At 45.4% G+C, this 19,619-nt stretch overlaps 1 protein-coding gene across 4 annotated transcripts in view; it reads right to left on the reverse strand.

Annotated features, from left to right (window-relative positions):
• LOC134048226 (guanine nucleotide-binding protein G(o) subunit alpha) overlaps positions 1-13,704 on the reverse strand; it is a 129,423-nt gene extending 115,719 nt beyond the window's left edge. For all 4 annotated transcript variants that reach the window (XM_062499868.1, XM_062499865.1, XM_062499869.1 and 1 more), the window contains exons 1-2: positions 13,390-13,704; positions 13,258-13,300 (exon numbers count right to left, since the gene is read on the reverse strand). In XM_062499868.1, the coding sequence (XP_062355852.1) occupies positions 13,258-13,300; positions 13,390-13,507 (161 nt within the window). In that variant the 5' untranslated portion in view covers positions 13,508-13,704. The remainder of the gene's footprint in view (positions 1-13,257; positions 13,301-13,389) is intronic.
• Positions 13,705-19,619: the final 5,915 nt, after the last annotated feature.

Consider the following 19,619-nt stretch of genomic DNA (forward strand, 5'->3'; position numbering starts at 1 on the left):
CTTGAGCACCAAGGTTAGCATAACCACATCAATGACAGGCTTTTAATGCAGGCTTCAAAATTTGCTCCCAATAACATGGAATTTTTAAATGTTGTTCAGCACTCCTGTAATCAGGATTCTGTAGCATTTTGGCACCTCAAGAGGGAAAGTTACCTTATAAATGACAAAGACTGTGTCTAAGGCTGAGTCAAAATAGAAGAGAGAAGTCTCCAAAGCCCGGGACGACTAAAGCCTGTTACAAAACCAGAGCGATCATTCTAGTGTGAAGCAAACCTGAGCTTTGCATTAAAAATGTAAATGTGATTGAAATAGCATAACCAGATTAAATGGATTTGACCTCTAAAAGCATAAAAGATAGTCTAAATACAGTGAAACAGCTACAAATGGCTGCGCTTTCCTTTTCACTGTGTTACATATCACAGGAAATTCATTTAAAACAACACAAAAATTTAAAGCACATGAGAGACTTGCATTCTTTTACAAGAACTCATAGAAAATAAGGCTGGTTTGGGAAAAAACACCCATCGTTTAAATGCCTAAAGCTACAGAAAAACTTAGAAAATACTTTTCAATCTTGAAAGCAACTGATTTACCCTCAAAAATTTAGCCCTAGCACACAAAACTAGCCAGGAGTGACAGAATTCTTCAACACAAGCCCACATCTCAACCTTCAGTACATTGCTGCCTTAAGGGAGCATTTGATGGACATTTATTTCTGAGTTTTTGGAAATTTTTTTGACTTAACTCATATCAGTGCACTGCCATACATCACCATACAAGTGCCAACATACCACCATAGCTGGCAGGGACAGACATCACCAACAAAATAAAATGTTAGTCAAACCCCAGCTTAGGACTTCAGAAGGTTGCCAGTAAAATGCTGTATGGAATAAATCCAAGAAGAAACACTAAGAAGCAAAGAAACAAACCAAAATGGTGTGAAGGGGAATTAGAATAACAACCAAACAGTCCCAGCTAAGCCTGGCTTTTTAGGCACTCGCAGGGAAAATTTTGCTAGTGCTGTGCAACACTGTCCCTCTGGTTTTGAATTAGAGAGGTAGACCTTTAGTCAACACTGACATTAGGAACACTGAGTAACGAGACTAAATTGGGTTTTCTTATTATAGAATCATTGAATAACTTGTGGTAGAGGTCCCTTCCCAGAGCAGAACTACCATCTCATGTAGGCCAGGTTGCACAGGTCCTTGTCCTGTTGAGTTTTGAAAATCTTCAGGGATGATGACTCTTCCCCTTCCTGGGTCCACTTTTGCATCAACCTCCCCATGAAACATTTTTTCCTTATATATATTCCATCTTAATTTCCATGAAATGCTTCTATGTTGCCTCTCATCATTTCACTTTGGATCTCTAAGAAGAGTCTGGCTTCACTTTATCTCTGGCCCTCTTTGGATGGTGAAAAGGAGCAGCAAGGTCTTCCTCAGCTTTCTTTGGCTCCTTCAGCCCCCCTTTACTCGACCTCCCCCAATACCTTGGAGGGCCCAATTTATTGTGATTCACCCCTTGATTTAGGGGTTTCAGATTTAGGTATTTCAGATGCTGCTTTGTGAGCACCAAGAGCAGGGGGAACAGGAAGATTTAGGTCCAGATGATTTCACATGACCTCATTTCTTGAAGTCATTAAATACATATAAAATGCTACAATTAAACCTTCTCTTCCTAAAACCAGTGATTTTTCCTTCTCCTTATGCAAGTAACTTGGAAAAGAACTGTAACTGAAAAAATCTGAAAGCTGGTACCTGAGAGCTCCTGTGGCAAAAAGGAAATGCATGTGGCATGAAAAAGCCCACAACACAAGAATCATTTTTTTTCCCTGATCTTTTATTTTTCAAAAGGTGTAAGAAAAAGAATAGTATTTGGACAATGGTTAGATACATAGAGTGACACTAAAACTGGGTGGCAATCATCACAAGCAGAGATGATGTGGTCTTCAGCAAGGCTCAGGTGTTAACCCAGTTCTGTTCAAGCCCGTTGATTTTGATGTGCACACTATTAGAAAACTCAGTTGTTCTGCGGTTTGGGGTCTGAGCATGACTGAAACGTGAGCTACCTCCTCAACTTAATCACATACAGACGAGTTGTAGCTTTGATTGGGAAGCCCTGTAAGTCCTGTGGCCCCACTGCAGCAGTGCTGAGCTGTACAGCTGTCACACAGCTGTGGGGCTGCTGAAAACCGGCAGCAGTTAAGCAGAGACTGAGTCTTCAGGAGGATCCAGACAAACGTTCTGCTGAATGAGGAGGATTCTCCTGGAGAACAGACTGAGCAGGATGTGTCTGAGGGCTTCAGGCAGGCTCTGCGCTGCACCAGTGTGTATCCAAGTTAGTGAGGGAGCCACTAAAAATGTCATGATCTTGGTTATTTTAAAAACCTCAGTGTATTTATCCAGTTACTTTAAAATCTAAACACACCACTTCAGCTCAGTTTGTAACATTGTTCTGGATACTTCATAAGAATTTTTTTCCAATTTTTTTAATGGAAACTCCAAAAACCTATTTCAAAGACCATGAAGGAGCAGTGAATAAAATCAAAATTAAAATTTCATCCTGTATACTGTATATTGGTTTATGCCAGAAGGCCTCACCTATTTCTTTGATCACAGATGGGGAAATTAGTACTATTTGATCTCACTGATCAGAACTAAATGTACCAGCATAATAATTCAATTTTCATGCTCTGCCATGTAGAAAAAACTTTATAATTTATTCAGCTAAATATGTGTTAAAGAGATTTCTTGAAAGTATCAGCAAACAGAAGTAGTAGATAAATAAAAACTTAGAAAAACAAAGGCTAGATTCTGAATTATTTACTAAACCATATTAAAATTATTAATCACTAATTTTTTACCATTTATGGGCTCTATTAGTGTTTCTTTCCTCTTCATGTCTGTTGTTGTTGAATGCTTTTAATAATTAGCTACGATAAATGACACTGAACAGACATCAATATCACCACAGAAGATACCAAAATTTTGATTTGCTATCAGTACCTGCATTCCCCAGTGCCAACACTGGCTTTTCTCTTTCCTGCACATCCCACCTCTCTGCAGAGGTAAGATCTGGCTGGTTCCAGCAATGTGCTTCCAGGGGAATTCTTATTAAACATGAGGCTGTTGCCAGGATGAAGGTATTGGGGGACCTTCCTCTTTTCTAATGTGACCCTGATGCCATCAGTCAGTGCTGGAGAAATGCCAACCCTGGAGCTGGGATTTGGCACCGCACTCTCCTGCTCCTCCTTACCAGTGTTTCACAAGGGCTCAAAGCACGCAGAGAGATGCAGATAACAAACCATGACCATCAGCTCATGTATCTACCATTTAAACATTTTAAATGCACACATTGAGCAGCATCAGGTTTCCTGCTGAAGAACTGTCTGGACAGAAACCAACAGCAACAAGTTGATACAGCACCGTGGCTTTCTTCCTGAGCTGTAAAAAGCAGGAGGATATAAATTTATTGTACTGCTAAATTGAGGAAAACAAGGGCATGCTTCTAGGAGCTTTCTGCTTTATTAAGTAAACATCTTCTCATTCATGTAGAAAATTTCTTCCAATTTGGCTAAATAATTATTCACCAAAGAGTGACTGGTGATTAACGAACACTATGATGACTTTCTGAGGTGTATGTTCATCACGACAATTTTCCTTCATCCCAGTGATTTCTGCCAGTGTTACTGACAAAATGTCAGTGTCTCTGGTGGGGGTACAGACATTCCAATGATAAAAACCTGCCCATTTTGGAACTTACAGGAGGTGAGATGGGGTCCCCACCTATCCTTGAGAAGGAGAATCTATCACCTGGGCATCAGTGCACCAGCCTGGCAATGAGTGACTGATTTCTTATTCTCCCAAGGGCCATGTAGTAAGAGCTTGCTTTGGCCAGTGGAAAGAGCTGGTTTATTTGCAACAAGCTAAACCACCCTTTAACCACCCCTGCTGTAACACCCTTTCACACTGCTTATAGATGTAAAGAGGCTGTGAGTAAATAAAAACAGATTCCCAAAATATGCTGAATCAAATACTCAGTTCTGCACTACTTAAGAAGCCAAGCTGGTTGTGTTACATTTAAAACTCATTATGAGGATGGTATTTCCCTCCTGTGGATGAAGCTGAGCAGAAACCTTCATGCTGTGGAGGAACACGCGCCCTGCCATGCCAACCATTTAGAAGCACAGGAGAGTATGACAAATTCACATAGCCTTAGCTATTGCAATCTGAAATTAGGGCATGCAGATCCACATTGTGCTACCCTGGAAGTGATTTTAAGATCTCACCATGAATTTTGGAGAGATCCAGAGCTGGTTTGCACCAGTTCCACACAAAATTCCTCCAGAAATATATACATGGGACTATTCCATTGAGAGATATCAAAATGAGATATTATCCTTCCTTTGCTGTAAAGACAGGAGCTAGATTATAGCAAGGTCCAGCTGTAATAAATAAGGAACACTGTACTGGCAGCAAGGAAACATCTCTATGTCGCTACAAGATAGCACACACCACAGCTTTAGAAATCCACTGCTATAACTTCTCATTTGTTACCTAGATAATTCTGCTTAATATGCATTTTTTTGCACTTAGCCTTTCCTATACACTTTTATTTAATGCTTTAAAACTGGAACTACTTATTCCAATCAGCTCTACGAGAGTGAGGATAAACCACCAAATTCTGCTGTGAGGTAGTATACATTTTTATCATTTAAATCATATTTTCCTCAACAGAGGCCCATTCTCATCTCATTCCCTTCTGTAATGATTTCCAGCTGATGCAAAATACTCCCAGTCTTGTACCAGACTGTTATGGTGTGTACAAGTTTCTGTTGATTATGCTCTTGTAGACAAGAGCATTTAATACAAGTCTGAAGTTACTGGAATCTCAAAGCACACTGACTCACTGCTCTGCCTTTCAGGCTGTTTTAAGCACTTGAGGGGCTGTTTCAGAGGAGGGACATGCACAGAGATGAAATGTCCATTGCCAGCCTCCCTGCCAAGGTGTAGGACTGGGGTCATGAGTTCTCTAAAGAGGATATTTTCTCTTGGACAAGTGAAGGGCCGCTGAATCACTCAACTGACATGGCCTCTCAATGGAAACATGGATCTCCCCATTTCTACGTTAAGTAGCCTGACAAATGCCAAAGAAAAGAAAATCCCTTTCCTTGTTATCAAACCCTGTATTTCCTAGCAACATTGGATCCTGCTTCTGCTGAAACCTGCTCCAAATTTTCCTGGAGCACCTCAATCCTAAACAGTCAATCAAGAGCTCTGGGCTTTGGCAAAGATCACACCGCCAAGCACTTACTAGGATCAGCTTGTCCCAACCATTTCCCATTAGCAATTCCTGCACATGAACCAGCATAATTTCTGCTGAAAGACTGCAAAAGTTATCCTATAACAAATAGAGTGGATGATAAATTGTCTTTGGCTCCTGAGGACACAAGACCCCACAGATAGGCCTGATGGGGAGAGGAGGGCTATTAACAGCCATGGCCTAAACTCTTTATATTGCAGGAGGACCCTGTGTTACCCATCCCTCTTGTCTCTCTCTCAAGCTGTATTCCAGCTCCTTTGTTTTAAGCTTACAGATTTTATACTCAGATAAAAGATTTGCTGATGAACTGAAAATATTTTTGGTGACCAAGCAAAGCAAGACATGCCCAAGAATAAAGAAAAACAAAGTAATTTCAGCTCTGCTAGTCCTTCCCTTTCAATGTCAAAAACTTTATTGATTAGCAATTGTAAAATAGGCATGATGTCGGTTTATTACAGTTTCCTGGGCTCCCTTCTAAGGGCACTCCTCAGTTCTTTCTCAACTAACATGAAAGCTGGGGAGAATAAACCTTTTTACTGGTAAATTAAGAAATGCCTCCATCAAGAGTTCTATTCTAATATCGCAGTAAGTACACAATGATTGAGTTTTGGATTAAAATACTTTTTTCTCTTTATTTCTTAGCACTAGAAAACCATTGGTAACATTTTTCAGCCTTTTGACTTTTCTGATTTTAGTCAGATTCCTAAGAGCATCTTATAATCAGAACTGTAATCCTCCAACCTCCCTTACATCTGTCATTTTCCTGAATGGTCTTAAAAATAAAATGAGAATGATTCAATTAATGGTTTAGAGGGATTTTTACATTAGGCAGAGCATTTCTTCAGCATTAGAAAATATGTGGCACAAATCATTAGTATTTCCCTCTATGAATAAAAAAAAAAAAATAAGGCAAGAAAAATGGCTGTAGGTTTAATGCGTCAATGCCTTCCAGATCTTTTTGTTTCCTGGTTTTGGTTTTGTGAGTGAAACTTAGCAACATCCAGGATGCCGCCAAGTGTCACGCAAACATTTGAAATTCATCACATCTCATAAAACCTACAGATTGAACAGATAACATCTTCAGTGTAGGAAGAACTTGGCCCAAAGTCCAGTGAGCTCAGAGAGAGGATTTGGGGTCAGTAACATTCAAATTGATTTGAAAAAAGTGAGGTTGCTGGTTTCAATATCACCACTGCTAAAAGGTATCAGGCTTCAAAAGTAACCAAGAAATCAGATGCATTTGGTTTCCTCACCATTATCTGGGACGTTTTTTATTTTGCTCTCAATTCTTGAATACTTAGGACAGAGTAAGGTATTCTATTCTAGAATTCTAGAATTCTAGAATAACAGAATAATAATTCTATTCTTATTCTAGAATAAGACCACCTGCAACCAGAGCTGATCCAGTCGTCATGTCAGTCCAGGCTCAACAGAAGTCATTTCAGGCTCTACACAAACCCACAAATATCAGATTTGCAATAGCACCAGGAAAAGTGACTAGGCTCTTAAACACCCTGGCCACTTGAATTTGAGGTTTTGACAATTCTTACCTGCAGGAGCTCCTCTTTAAAGCAACATAATAAATAAAGGACCAAATCCCATCTTTCACACTCAGCTGCACTCAGGGTGTAACCACGGACTTCAGAGTGTAGAGGATGGGTCTATCTGCGTGCTGTGCAGTGGCTGCCTGGTCAGAAAAGCTTTTTGCCTTCTTCACTACCTGAGCAGGAGTTTACAAAATTGAGCTCTTGGAGCCTGCACTTGCATCATGCTTTCTGGCTGCATAGCCACTGGCTTCAACACTCATTTGTCATTTTGTATCCTGCAGATCCAGGAGAAACCAAGGGGGCTTGATACTTGCAGAGGTAGGCTGTAACTCTGAAAGTGGACTGAAGAAATCTAGCAATGATGAGTGTGTGAGACATTCCTGACGGCCTGGCTCTTACTCTCCAGCAACCTGTTCCTGCCTTGGCCATCAGTGAAGCACTTCTTCATCTCACTCTTCCTCTTGACCAGACCAAACAGAAGAGCCAAACAGTGCCTTGACCATTATTTGTCTCTTTTTCACTCTTCACCCATTTTAATTATCTTCCCTGTATTCCCCAGGTAAGCACCCTGGAGAACTCACACCAGGTATGAATTTGTATGCCAGGCAAATGGGAAAGGGCAGACTGAAGAGAAAAACCACAACCTTCTTTCACTTGTTATCTAATTCATTTGTCAATCTAATGTCTCTTACAACTTCTGGGTTAGCCAAGCCATAAAACAAAACAGATTCCTGGTTACATTTGTGCAGCAGATTTGTCTCTTTCTTCTAAGCTCATTAAAACAACTGCTTTCATCTCATTAGATTGCTAAAAACATTTCCAACAGGACTAGATGTGTCATGTCAGAATATGACAGGCAAATTTCTTTTAAGGTTTTAAAACTGGGTTGGAAGAGGAGAAGCTGTGCAGTTCACTGTTGTCACTGAAAGATATTTTTACTTTTATGAGTCCCTAAAACAAGAAACAAATTAAGAACTGTCAAGGAAAAAGAAAAAACACATACCCAAAATGTATTCCATCTTGCCTCCTAATATTGTTACTGCTTTTCTCTGAAATCTCTCTCAGTCTAATAACAAGAACCTTAAACATAAAAGAAGGAACTATGGTTGTTAATGTTTTGGCACAATTAAAAATCCAAGAGGAAGGAAATAAATCTGAAAACATGGTTACGCTTTGCAACTACAAGCCAAAATGAACAGCCTCACTTTTCTCCATTCCCAGTTCTTATTCTTCTTGCCTGGTTCAGGGGCAATCTCGCTCTGCTGTGCCACTGCAGTGTGGAACATGACACCCACAGCATCCAGGGATGCAAGACAGCATCTAGGAAGGTGGGGAAAAAAGTTGCAGTGAGGGGAGAGGCCCCTCCTACAGCAGCCTCCACAGGGGTGATCTCTGACACCTGGCAGGAGACCCTGCCTTGCTGCCCAGCTGCCAACCCAACATCCCAGAGCTGCCCCAGCAGGCAGTTTGCTACTGGTTTCACTGCAGGTTTCACTGCCAAACAGCCCTAGTGGAGCCTATTTCCTCCTTCCTGGGGTCTGTGTGCCACCGTATGCACTGTGCCAAATCCACACCCAGGGCAAAGGGCACTGGGGCAGGTCTTGGGAGAATGACACAACTTTACTGGGAGGGCTGCAGCTCTTTCCCCTGCTTGTTGAAACCCAGTTTAAATACTGCCCAGGTGCAGCCTGTCGCTGCCCTACTTTGGGCTTTAAATCACAGAAATCCTGGAAAACAGCAGGAGACAAGTCAGGATGAGGATGGCTCAGCCTGATCTGGTGCTCGAGTGAGGTTCGTGCCTCTGGGTTGCCAGCTCACACCACAATCAAACAGTTCCCAGATGGAAGCAGAGCCGAGTGGGGCTCTGCACCCAGTGCCACAGGACAGAAGAGCTGTGCTGGGGAGTGGGACAGACCATGAAGATGCAGTTTGCAGCCCTGTCCCTGAGAAGATGCTGCAGAGGCAAAGCAACTCTGTGCCGTTAGCCCCTGTGGGGTGAATTATTCCTGGGGGAAGGGGCTGCAAGTGTGAAATCACTATGGATTTGAGACACAGACATGCAGCAAAGAGCACTCAAGTGGGTGTTCACAGCACATCATTTCATTTCAATGGCATTTGGTATCAAATTGCTGTAAAACCAGTGGGTGGGGATTGCTTCTCACTGAAGAAGTTCATTAGATTATAAGCAATTTGGTTATACAGAGAGCAAGTAGAACCTGGGGCTGTTTTGAGGGGCTTTTGGAAAAAGGTCAGAACAATATATCAGTTGGCTGTTGGGACTGATGGCTGTTGGGGAGAAGAGAGCAGATATTTCAAGATAAGCACTGTACACTAGTGTATTTTTCTCCTGATTGTATATTTCCATCCTTCTCATACTTAACACAAAAAAAAAAATTGTGAAAACTGGCACAGAAGAGAAGCCTATCAACTGAGTTACTACCAGCACTTCTGGTGAAGTGGCACATAGCTGCTCTGGGGGACATGCAGGGCTGGATGCTTGGGAATCTTATGAAAGGAAGCTGGAGCCAGCTCTCTGCAGCCAGCTCAGCAGGGGACAAAAGTTGCTGCTTCTACAGAAGCAAAATCCAAAATCAAATCCCAAGCTCCAAGATTTTTCCTGTGGGCAGGTGAAGCCATGTATCCTCTGGAATGCCACACCTATCACTAACCCCTCATTTGGGAAGCTGAAATACTGCCCTGGCTCACCATCCAGAACGGTGGCTGCTGAGTAGGTGGCAGGACCTTGTTTTTGAAGCCATGCCAGCTAACTTATCCTCTCTGTGCAAGCACAATTAAACACTGAATTCCCTGGAAGGCTTGTGCTGATGGCAGCGGATGGTGTCCCCACCTGAGCAGTCCAACCCTGCTCACCACTGGACCATTGCAGGGATTTAAGTGTCCTGCTAAGCACTAAGAGATGGAGACATGCTCGGTGTCCTGCTCTGCTGGGGCTTTTGATGAACAAGCACATTCACCAGAGTTTTAAGTCCCCACAAAAATATCCTAGAATAACATCAGTCTTGATTTCATGCTACAATCCAGATATCCCAGGAAAGAAGATTATAAGTTCCAAATTCTGCATGTGCTTAACATTTACTTATATATATGATCTAAAAAATGTTAACATCCATTGCACTCCTACATCATGAATTTACTGAGATGGGGTGGTGTGAGTGGAAGATGAATTTCTCTTATCTGGTAACTCTCATCTTCTAGCTTGGGTTTTAAAGGAAAGCCCCAGCTTTGCTTGGTTACAGATGCTTTTTAGATTAAGCTGAGTGAAAATAGAATCTGGTCACAGCCTGATTCTGAATGCTGTGGCACACTCTGGAGTCTCATTGGCTTGCATGGCACAACCATGCCTTTCAGGACTGTTCCTCTGACTAGCTTGGCTCTGACCCTTCATTTTGAGGCATGGGTAAAAGCATCTGGACTGCAGGACTGGTTGTGAAAAAATACAGCAAAATTAATCAGCCAAGGTGGAGTAATCAAAGCGCAAGGCTTAACGGTGTCAAAACAACCATGGGTGCTAAGAAAAGTGTCATTCCTAGCCTGTGCTGCCACTGTTTGAGATGTACATTCCAGACTCCAGTTCCATCTCTCTGTTATTCACCAGTAGCTCTTCTTTTGCACTATAACCCCCCACTCACCAGCTAAAATGTATCTCCAAGTATTTCACACAAAAAAATCCTGAATTAAATTTACAAATCTTTATCTCCATCCTGGCTACACTCTCAAATTACTAAAATTTCTACTTCTTCTCCTGTACCTAGAATTTCAAGGATTAACTGGGCAATGTGTAACCTCTTCTAGTCCTACGTAACAATGTCTGCTCTCTGTTCCTTTGTCTTAGCATTCTCCAATCTGTCCATAGATTCCTGTGCTTGTTTACAAGGCAATATCTAAGTGTGAAGCTGCTTTAGCCATTCAGGAGGATGAGATTTATTATCTAGAAGCACACCAATAATACAGTATTAAAAAAAGGATAGCAGTCTTTCATCAAAATCTAATGAACATGCGATTTAATCTTTATTAAGAATTCATTAGGTTCTCAGCAAGCCTGTCTAATGGAGCTTGACCAGGTGAAATGCTAATGCCTACATTATATTTAAATTAATTTTCAGCAATGTTAGTTTCCCCACGTTGTTCCCTGCACATCGCTCTCCCCGGCGCCCGCGGCTGCACGCCTCTCCCCAGATGCTGCTGCCGTGCTCATAGCAACACTGCTGTCCCCACCCCAGCCTCCGCACACTTCACTGGAGTTTCCACACTCATGGATTCCTCCCAATTTCCAGCACTATAAGCCCATCCACCATAGCAGCTTCCTTGACGTTTTCATATCAGGTACAAAGCTGCAATCCTAGCATGACTTACTCTGAGTCTTTTGAATGAAATTCATATATATATACACACACACAAATGGGTATATTTCAGTCCTCAATATATCAGTCCAGTCCAGCAAACAGGCTATTATCGTGATGTGATTTGCTTCAAAAAACAAGAGCTCTGCTCTTTGGAAAACGAGAGTGATTGTTCATTTATTGTGTAGCCAGTGTGATCACTGCCTGTTTTCCTGCCTATGGGCTCTATGTGTGCACTCCGCTGTTGTAGCTCCTACAGCCTCTCCCTTCAAAAAAAACCCATCACCCGCCATTCCAGCATGCTTCTGCAGAAGCAATTCCTAGAGATTAAATAATTTATTGGTCATCTGCAGCGACATGTCTCTGACCCACCTTTTGCACACAAACGAGCAAACCAAACCCACCCCACCACAGACCCAAATCAAACTGTGGGGGTGAAAGGGGGGAAACCCCCCTTTGGAACAGTGAAAGGGGATAATCGGAGCCTCTACAGAAGTAGGGTACGCAAACGTCAAATGGGGAAAGCCACGGACACCACTGAGCACTGAAGGCGAGTCTCCTCACAGTGAGACCTCCCAGCCCCGCAGCGCCTTGGGAAAAGCACTGCCTCAGGCAGGGATGATGGTTTCATTGAACCCCCGAGGGGTGGGCACAGCGGCCGCAGAGTTGACACAGAAATATCCGGGTCACCCGCTAAACCACCCTGCCTGGAGGGGAGCTGGGCTGAAGGCCCAGATCTACCCCCATGGTGCACGCACATGCACGCGCACATGCACACCCACATTCACACACACACACTCACACCCGCATTCATATACACACTCACACACACATACACCACTCACACGCACAACCGGGGCGGATACGGGAGCTCAGGGCAGCAGCTTGCGAGGGTCGCGGGCCCCTTTGGTTACTCCGGAGCCCTTGGGGCATCTCCCCAGCCCCTCCGGGGGCAACCGAGCGCAGCGCGGCCGCCGCCGGGAGGAGCCGCGCGGTGCCGGGGGGCCCCGCCGCCAGCCGAGCCCCCGCCGGGCGCTGTCCAGCGCGAACCGCCTGAACGCCGCGCCGGGACCCGCCCGTCGGCCCGCGCAGCCCCGGGTCCCCGCGCCGGGACCCGCATCCCGCTCCCCGCGTCCCATCCACACCCATCTCTGAGCCTCTTCCCCTCGCTAAGCAACCCCGGTCCCGGGGGGGCCCCTCCCAGCCACGGATCCCTCTGCAACCACCAGCATCGCAAAGCGGCAACCGCTCCCAGATGAAATCCAGACCCTGAACCAGCGCCCAGGCTCGTTCCGTGATGGCGCCCGCCTCCAGCCAGCCCGTCATGTTTGTAGCGGTGGGAGGACGGGGTATTTCATTGTATTTTAATTTGAAAGGAAAATGGGTGGGGGGAGAACAGTAGCATCACGGGTGTACCTCCACCCTTATTAGCCTTCCTTGCACCTGCTTTCCTACGGGGTGCATTTACACGAGCCACGGGGATGTTTGGAAAGGACCTTGCGGTGGGGCTTTTCACTGCTGTTTATTACACGGTTACATCTAATTAAACACAGGAAGAGGGTGTGGGAAGCCCCAGCGAGGAGCAGCGCGAGTACCATAGGGACACCCGGATCCCAGAGCAGGTGAGGTTTGAATGAGATGAGTGGCCAAAGCTCGTCGTTCATTAATTAAAGGAAGGTACGAGCTCAATAAAAGGGGCTTTCAGTGATAGGTAGCCTTGGTTTAAATCCGCAGAGCCGTCAGATAACACCCCGACATTAAGCTTAACTGACTGAGGTTCGCTTCACGGGGACATCTGCGCGGAGGGGGAAGGTGGGCTGCCGGCCTCCCTCCGCCGCCGCCCGGGGCGACGCTTCAGCACCAGCGGGCCCTGGACAGCGCCGGGAGCGGCGGCGGCCCCGCCGCGCTGTGCCTGCGCGGTCCCCTCAGGTAAACATGGCGCCCGCGGCCCTCGCTCACCTCCGCGAGCCCCCGCCCCGCTCTCCCGCCCCGCACCGCCGCTCACTCGCTCCCCCCGCGGGACTTACTTCATTTGCTTCACGATGGTGCTTTTTCCCGACTCTCCGGCTCCTGTTGGAAGAGAGATGAGGTGGGATAAGAGCGGGGGAGAATGAGGAGGAGGAGGGGGGCGATGGGGGGGGCGACCGGCGGGTTCTCACCGAGCAGGAGGAGTTTCACGTCTTTGGCCGCGCTGATCCCGTCCTCCTTCAGGTTCTTCTCGATGGCCTTGCTCCGCTCCAGGGCGGCTCTTTCCTCAGCACTCAGGGTACATCCCATGGCGGCGATGAAAATTAAAAAAAAAAAAAAAAAATTAAAAAAAAAAGGGGGGGAGGGGGGATGCAGCCCCCGCCGCCTCGACTGGCTCCTGCGAGCAGAGAGGAAGGGGCGACCGGGGGGCAATAAAAGAATTAAAGCAAATGGCCGTAAAGCTCCGGGTAGCGCAGCGCCTCCGCGGCGGGGCTCCCGGCTCCCTCCTGCCCCTCTCTCCCCGCGCCCGAGCGCTCAGTGCATCCAGCGGGGCTGCAGCGGGCACGGCGAGCTCTTCCCGGCCGGGAGGCGGAGGCGGAGGCGGGGGAGGAGGTGGAGGAGAAGGAGGAGGAAGCGGGTTGGCGGCGGGGGGAGAGTCCGTCCCTCTCCCGTGCTCCCGGCTGTCGCTGTCCCCTCCTCGGCGGGCGGCGGCGGAGCCGAATGGAGGCGCGGGAGCGGCGGCGGGCGGGCGGGAGGGAGGAGGGAGCGCGGGGGCGCGCCGGGCTGCGCGCTCCCGCCGGCCTCGCCCGTGACGCGCGCGGCTCGCGCATGCTCGGCGCGGCCCCGGCCGGGCGGGAGAGGCCGCGGCTTGGGCTGGTGCCGCCGTTCGCCGTGACTCGGAACTGGGATCTGCCTTGGTGCACGGTCTGGAGGGGACGCCGTGCGGGGAGCGGCTGAGGGCACTTGGCTCGTTCAGCCTGGACAAGAGATTGAGGACAGAGCTCATCGTGGGCTGCAGCTTCCACAGGAGGGGCAGTGGAGGGGCAGCACCGATCTCTTCTTGCTGTGACGAGACCCGAGGGAAGGGCTGGAGCTGTGCCGGGGGGAAATTAGGTTGGATATTAGGAAAAGGTTCTTCACCCAGAGCGTGTTTGAGCACTGAACAGGCTCCCCACGGCAGTGATGACAGCACCAAGCCTGGCAGATTTCAAGAAGTATTTTCTCAAGGCTCTCAGGCAACGTGGTGTGACTCTCGGGGTTGTCCTGTTCGGGGACTTGGGCTCCGTGATCCTTGTGGGTCGCTTCCATCTCAGGACATCCCACGGCTCTGTGGTCTGGCCCAGCAGTTCGGAGCTGAGTGCTTGGGGATGGGACAGCAGTGTGTGTCCGTGGGCACTGAGCTCCCCACGTGTGCCCTGAGGGTCCCCACAGCTCCTGCCCCCACCCCACAATGCCGTGTTTGTGACCTGACCTGCAGGGAGCCCTTTGGGAGCTCCTTACAGTTCAGGCACTTTGATCGATGCTTGCAACGCGAATCGTTTACATGCTCCATGCAAAGCATCATGTTTCACCACCATGTTGGATTATGTTTTCCATCAGGGTAATTAACAGATGGTTTGGGTTTTTTTGTGCCGCAGTGCAGTCACAGACCTCACCAGATGACCTGCCTTCTTTTCACAACCATTTCATGACATCTAACAATGATTTAAGAATTCTAGTGAATTAGAGTCACACAATTTTCCTGGCAGGTTTTGCCATTTCACAAGGTTGGAAAAGAGAGAAGAAAACAGGTGTCAACAGGGAAAATAAAATAAATAGAACTTTGTTTAAAATGTTTTCCTACAGGCTGAGACAAGTCACAATATGCTCAACTTTAATCCATAACATTGATTGATATGTGACAATCTAGCTATAAAAAGATCTAGAGAGGAAAGAAAGAAGTATTGAGCACAACAAGGCAAATATGCATCAAACTAAAATGAAGCTAATCAAGGATTGCTGCCTGGTCCATGGAAAGGACACCCACCATTTCAGTAAACAAGAAATCTGCAAAGGGTGGTTTGTTTGTTCAGAAGTGGATGTGGATACTGAGGCTGCTGATTTTGCTTCTAAAAGCCACTCCACCTCTCTGCCAAAAAGCAGCCAGCTACAGGAGGCTTGACAGAAACGTCCCTGTGCTGTGGGAGGGAAATGCAGGGCTGCCCCACAGGGGCTCGGGGAAGGCAGGGGGGTGCCATTAGTGCTGTTGGGTGTGGATGACCATGTGCTCCCACTGTGTTGGTTTTCCACTTGGGACCTCTGATCACTGCCTCCTCTGGGATTGTCTTTCCTGCTGTCCTGAGTTCACCAGATCCCATATCCAGGACAATTTCCTCAGGGGTAGAAATATAATTTCTAATAGCACTTAGAGTATTTTAAGCATGAAGTTGCAGGCACTTTCCTTCCAGGCAACCATCATCTCCTCCCAGTGCTGTTTCTCATCCCTTCTTCCTCATGGAACATGTTCTTCCCATTTTCCCTCACCTCTGAAACAAAAAGGAAAAGCAGGATGTGTTTAACAAGGTAAAGAGGGGGTATGAAAGAAAAGCAGACAAAAGAAAGCAAAAGGTAACTCAGTGTATTCAAGGACCAGTAATATTTGCTACATATTTGTGAGCTAATAGGTGCAGTATATTTGTAGTTTGGTAATGTGTTTCTGGAAGCTCAGGGGACTGAGCAAGCCTACAACATGTGTTCATCAGGGAATAAATGGAGATGGGTGTGGTTACAGAGAAGTTCCTGCCCTTTCATATTCACACAAATCGCGTGTAAAATCAACAGGATCAGAATTTCAATCAATAAGTTTCATTTCAATGGTTCTAGCCAGAGGGAATTATGGAAAGTGCCATATATAAAATCACAATGAAGAAATCCAGAGGCAGTGTCCTCATGAGATGGCTGCATTTTCTTCCCTTCTCCTTCAGCAACTTGCCAGCCTTACACTCATATTGGGAAACTCTCCAAGGGTTTTACTAAAAGAATTAGTCTTTTGTATCAGCCTCTGGCTACTCGTTATCTGACGAATTTGTAGCCTGAGCCTCCTGCCATGGAGAAAATTATTTCTCTTCTTCTTGACCAGTGTGGAGTCTGCAGTCAGCCTTTTGTCCCATGAACATCCCCATTGCTACACAATAATCTGCTAATTTCTTTCTTAAGGGAAAATCAGAAATTGGCAAATCTTCTCCTTGCTCTCTCAGTTCTCAGAAAAATTCAGGGGAGCAGCTGTGAAATTGAGCCATTTCTGAACCTTTTTTTTTTTTTGCTGCTGCTTACTGAGAAGAGCTGGTGGAAATGTTTCTTTCAAAATTTTCTTGGAGGGAAATTTCATTTTTTTAAAAAATTCTGCTTATTCATGGCAGATGAATTTCAAGAACCTGAAAGAAAAAAGATTGCCTCCTCCACCAAACAAAATGCATTCCAGCCTACTTGGCTTTTGAGATAAATATATTGGGTTTTGTTACTGAAAAAGATGTTTCCCTTTTTCAGGAGCTGACAGAAGTCCTCTTAATAAAAAGTGGTTGCTGGTAGTAACAACTTCAGATGAAAATAGTCTTCTTTTTTTTTCTCCGTGTAAATGAGAGAACCTCTCCATTAAAGGTGGAGAGGAGGAACTTTCTTTCTGTCTATTCCTGCAATTAAACTGTTTCATCAAGGTACATAAAGAACTTCCTTGTTTCTCTCAGACTGCTGTCCTCCAAACCTAAGAGTCAGCAGTGTATTTTAAGCATGAGCCTTTATTCTCCTGTATCTGATCTGTGCCTCAGCAAAGCCCACCTTCTTTCTGCAATCAGTTTTCGAACATGGTACTAGAAAAGTTAATCAGATAGTAATTTCTTTTAAAAATGAAGGATGGTAACGGAACTGATGGATGCCATTGAAAAAGACTGTTCCAAAGTGATGTTGCAGGATAGAGGACAGCTTTGTGATCTCTCATGTGTTGTCTTATCCTGGGCGCTTCCAGACTGGGGAGAGATGAGCCCTCCTGCACACATCACCATCCTGGGCTCTGCTGCCAGATCAAGGGTTTGTAGAGTGCTCTGGCTTTCTTCCTAGAATCACAGAACAGTTTGGGGTGGAAGGGACCTTTCAAAGCCATCTAGTCCAACCCCTCTGCAGTGAGCAGGGACAACTTCAACTGGACCACGTTGCTGAGGGCCGTCCCCAGTCTTGCCATGTATGTTTCCAGGAATGGAGCATTCATCACCTCTCTGGGAACTTGTAATCTTTCACGCCCCTCAAAATCAATTCTTCCTTATATCTAATTTAAATCTACCCTCTTCTAATGTAAAACCATTACTCCTTTTCTTATTGCAGCAGATCTTACTGAAACATTTGTTCCCACAGCTTGTCAGGATGGTAGTAAAGAGGGGTGAGAAAACTGTTCCATGGGCCTTGAGAATCTCGTAGCTACCACGACACTCCCACCACCACAACTGAGGTGCAATAGTATTGGAGGGAATACCACATTGGTTCCATCCCCATATTGAGGGATCAGCCCATCCTCAGAGAACTGGTGGGTGGCATGAGGAGGGAGTGGGGCAAGCCCAAAATGATGTGACTGTGGGAGGAAAGCTGCAGAGCTTTGCAGCTTGTCTTTCCCCTCCTACTTCAGGATTGTTCTGTCCAATCTATAATCTTATATTCCTTCAGTGTGGTTTTAATGTACATGCTAATGGAACAGCCACCAATCCCATGGAGAGATAGCAATGCATTCTAGCAGATTTCACCATTAGGAAGTTTTCCCCGGATATTCAGCCTAATTTTTCATTCTTTAAATTGATGTCAATTACCCCCTAGCTAAACCTAGTTATGCAGTGGAAGACAGGTTTAAAATACTGCATGATCTCACTAAATTGGAGAAATGGACAGAAATCAATACAATGAGAGGCAATAAGAACACCCATAAAGGTTAAGTGGTTGATGGAGGACGGATTAATGAAATGCACAGATACTAGGTTAAATTGCAAATATCCTTACTTCACTCTTACTCACTCCATACCCCACAAATATGTTCTACTCCAGCAAATCAAATGAAGAAGCACCTTAGAATTTGGCTAGCCATTTGGAGAAGTAGAGATGAGTATTAAAGGAAGAGATGGTCTGGGGTGGATTTATTGTGTGGGAAGTTGGGTGTAAGACAAGAATGAGACACCAAGAGTAAAAAAAAAAAGTGACCTGTTGATAAGAATATGACCTGCTATATAATTGGTGTTAAGAGGTAAGTTGAACAGCCTGATAAGTGTAGAGAAATGCTGAAAAACCTACTTTTGTTGTCAGTTTTTCATGCTTGTCTGGGTGGACAATGATAACTACAGTACGTGGAAATCACTGGCAGCTCCTGTCTTGGAACTAGGTGAAGTTTTTGGGCTAGGGCTTGTGGGGTTAACACATTTGCATGGCAGAGAGATACACCAGCTTGTCTTCAAAGTAGTCGGAACTAACCTTGGAAAGTTTTCTGTTCAGGTCTGTCATGCCACAGAGAGGAGAACAGGATGTGTTCTGGGGAAAGTAACGAATGCCAGAGAGAAGATCTGCAGGAGAAGCTGAGGAGAATTGCATGTACCAGGGCTGGAGGAGGTCCTGGGGCTGGTCTGTCTACCAGTCTCAGAAGACAGCAGCTGAATGAAAGCACTGCTCAGTACTGTGGTTCAAACCAATGATTTCTTGAGAATCCACATCAGTTTCTGCACAACAAAGTGTTTTTAAATACAAAATTAAATGTTTTACTACTTACTGTGAAAAAACATTTATTGTGTGGCCTGAAACAGGACATTACCTGCAGAGAGTCCCAAGTCAGGGTGTCTCAAAATGAGAAAGAACTTGTCAGCAGCCCTTAATGTGGTGTAAGCTCCTCTCTCTTTCCTGCAATGACTCTTTGCAGTGTCAATGTTTTCCATTTTCTCTTGGTTCAGGGATACATAGTGGTTAAAAGGCTTGTAGGCCTACAAAAAACTTAGAAGCAAAATGATTAACTCTTATGCTGCTGATCATTGAGAGGAAATCAGTAGAGATTCCCTCATGGGTATTTTTATTGTTGAGGACAGATTTACAGCATGATGGGCTATTTTCTGCCCCTTCATCCAATCCAATTTCTGCCTGTATGGTAGGGCAGATATTCATCCTTTGATGGTGATGGGAGAACCCAATGGAACAGGACTAAAAGCAGGGAAGAAGCCAACATTTATCCACTTTCCACAGTAAGAAATATGTGATAGCATGGGTGATTCAGCAGGTACACCAGTAACCTTGAAAAGCCACAAAACTGAAGCTATGCAATGTTGTCCTTCAGGCAAGGGTGAAATGGTGCCAAAAATGAGACAGGGTAGCTGACCTTGGCTTGGAACTTAATGACAGCAAGGATCCATCAGCCCTTAACTATTCC

Source organism: Cinclus cinclus, chromosome 11, assembly GCF_963662255.1.
Source record: "Cinclus cinclus chromosome 11, bCinCin1.1, whole genome shotgun sequence".
Classification (NCBI taxonomy): Eukaryota; Metazoa; Chordata; class Aves; order Passeriformes; family Cinclidae; genus Cinclus; species Cinclus cinclus.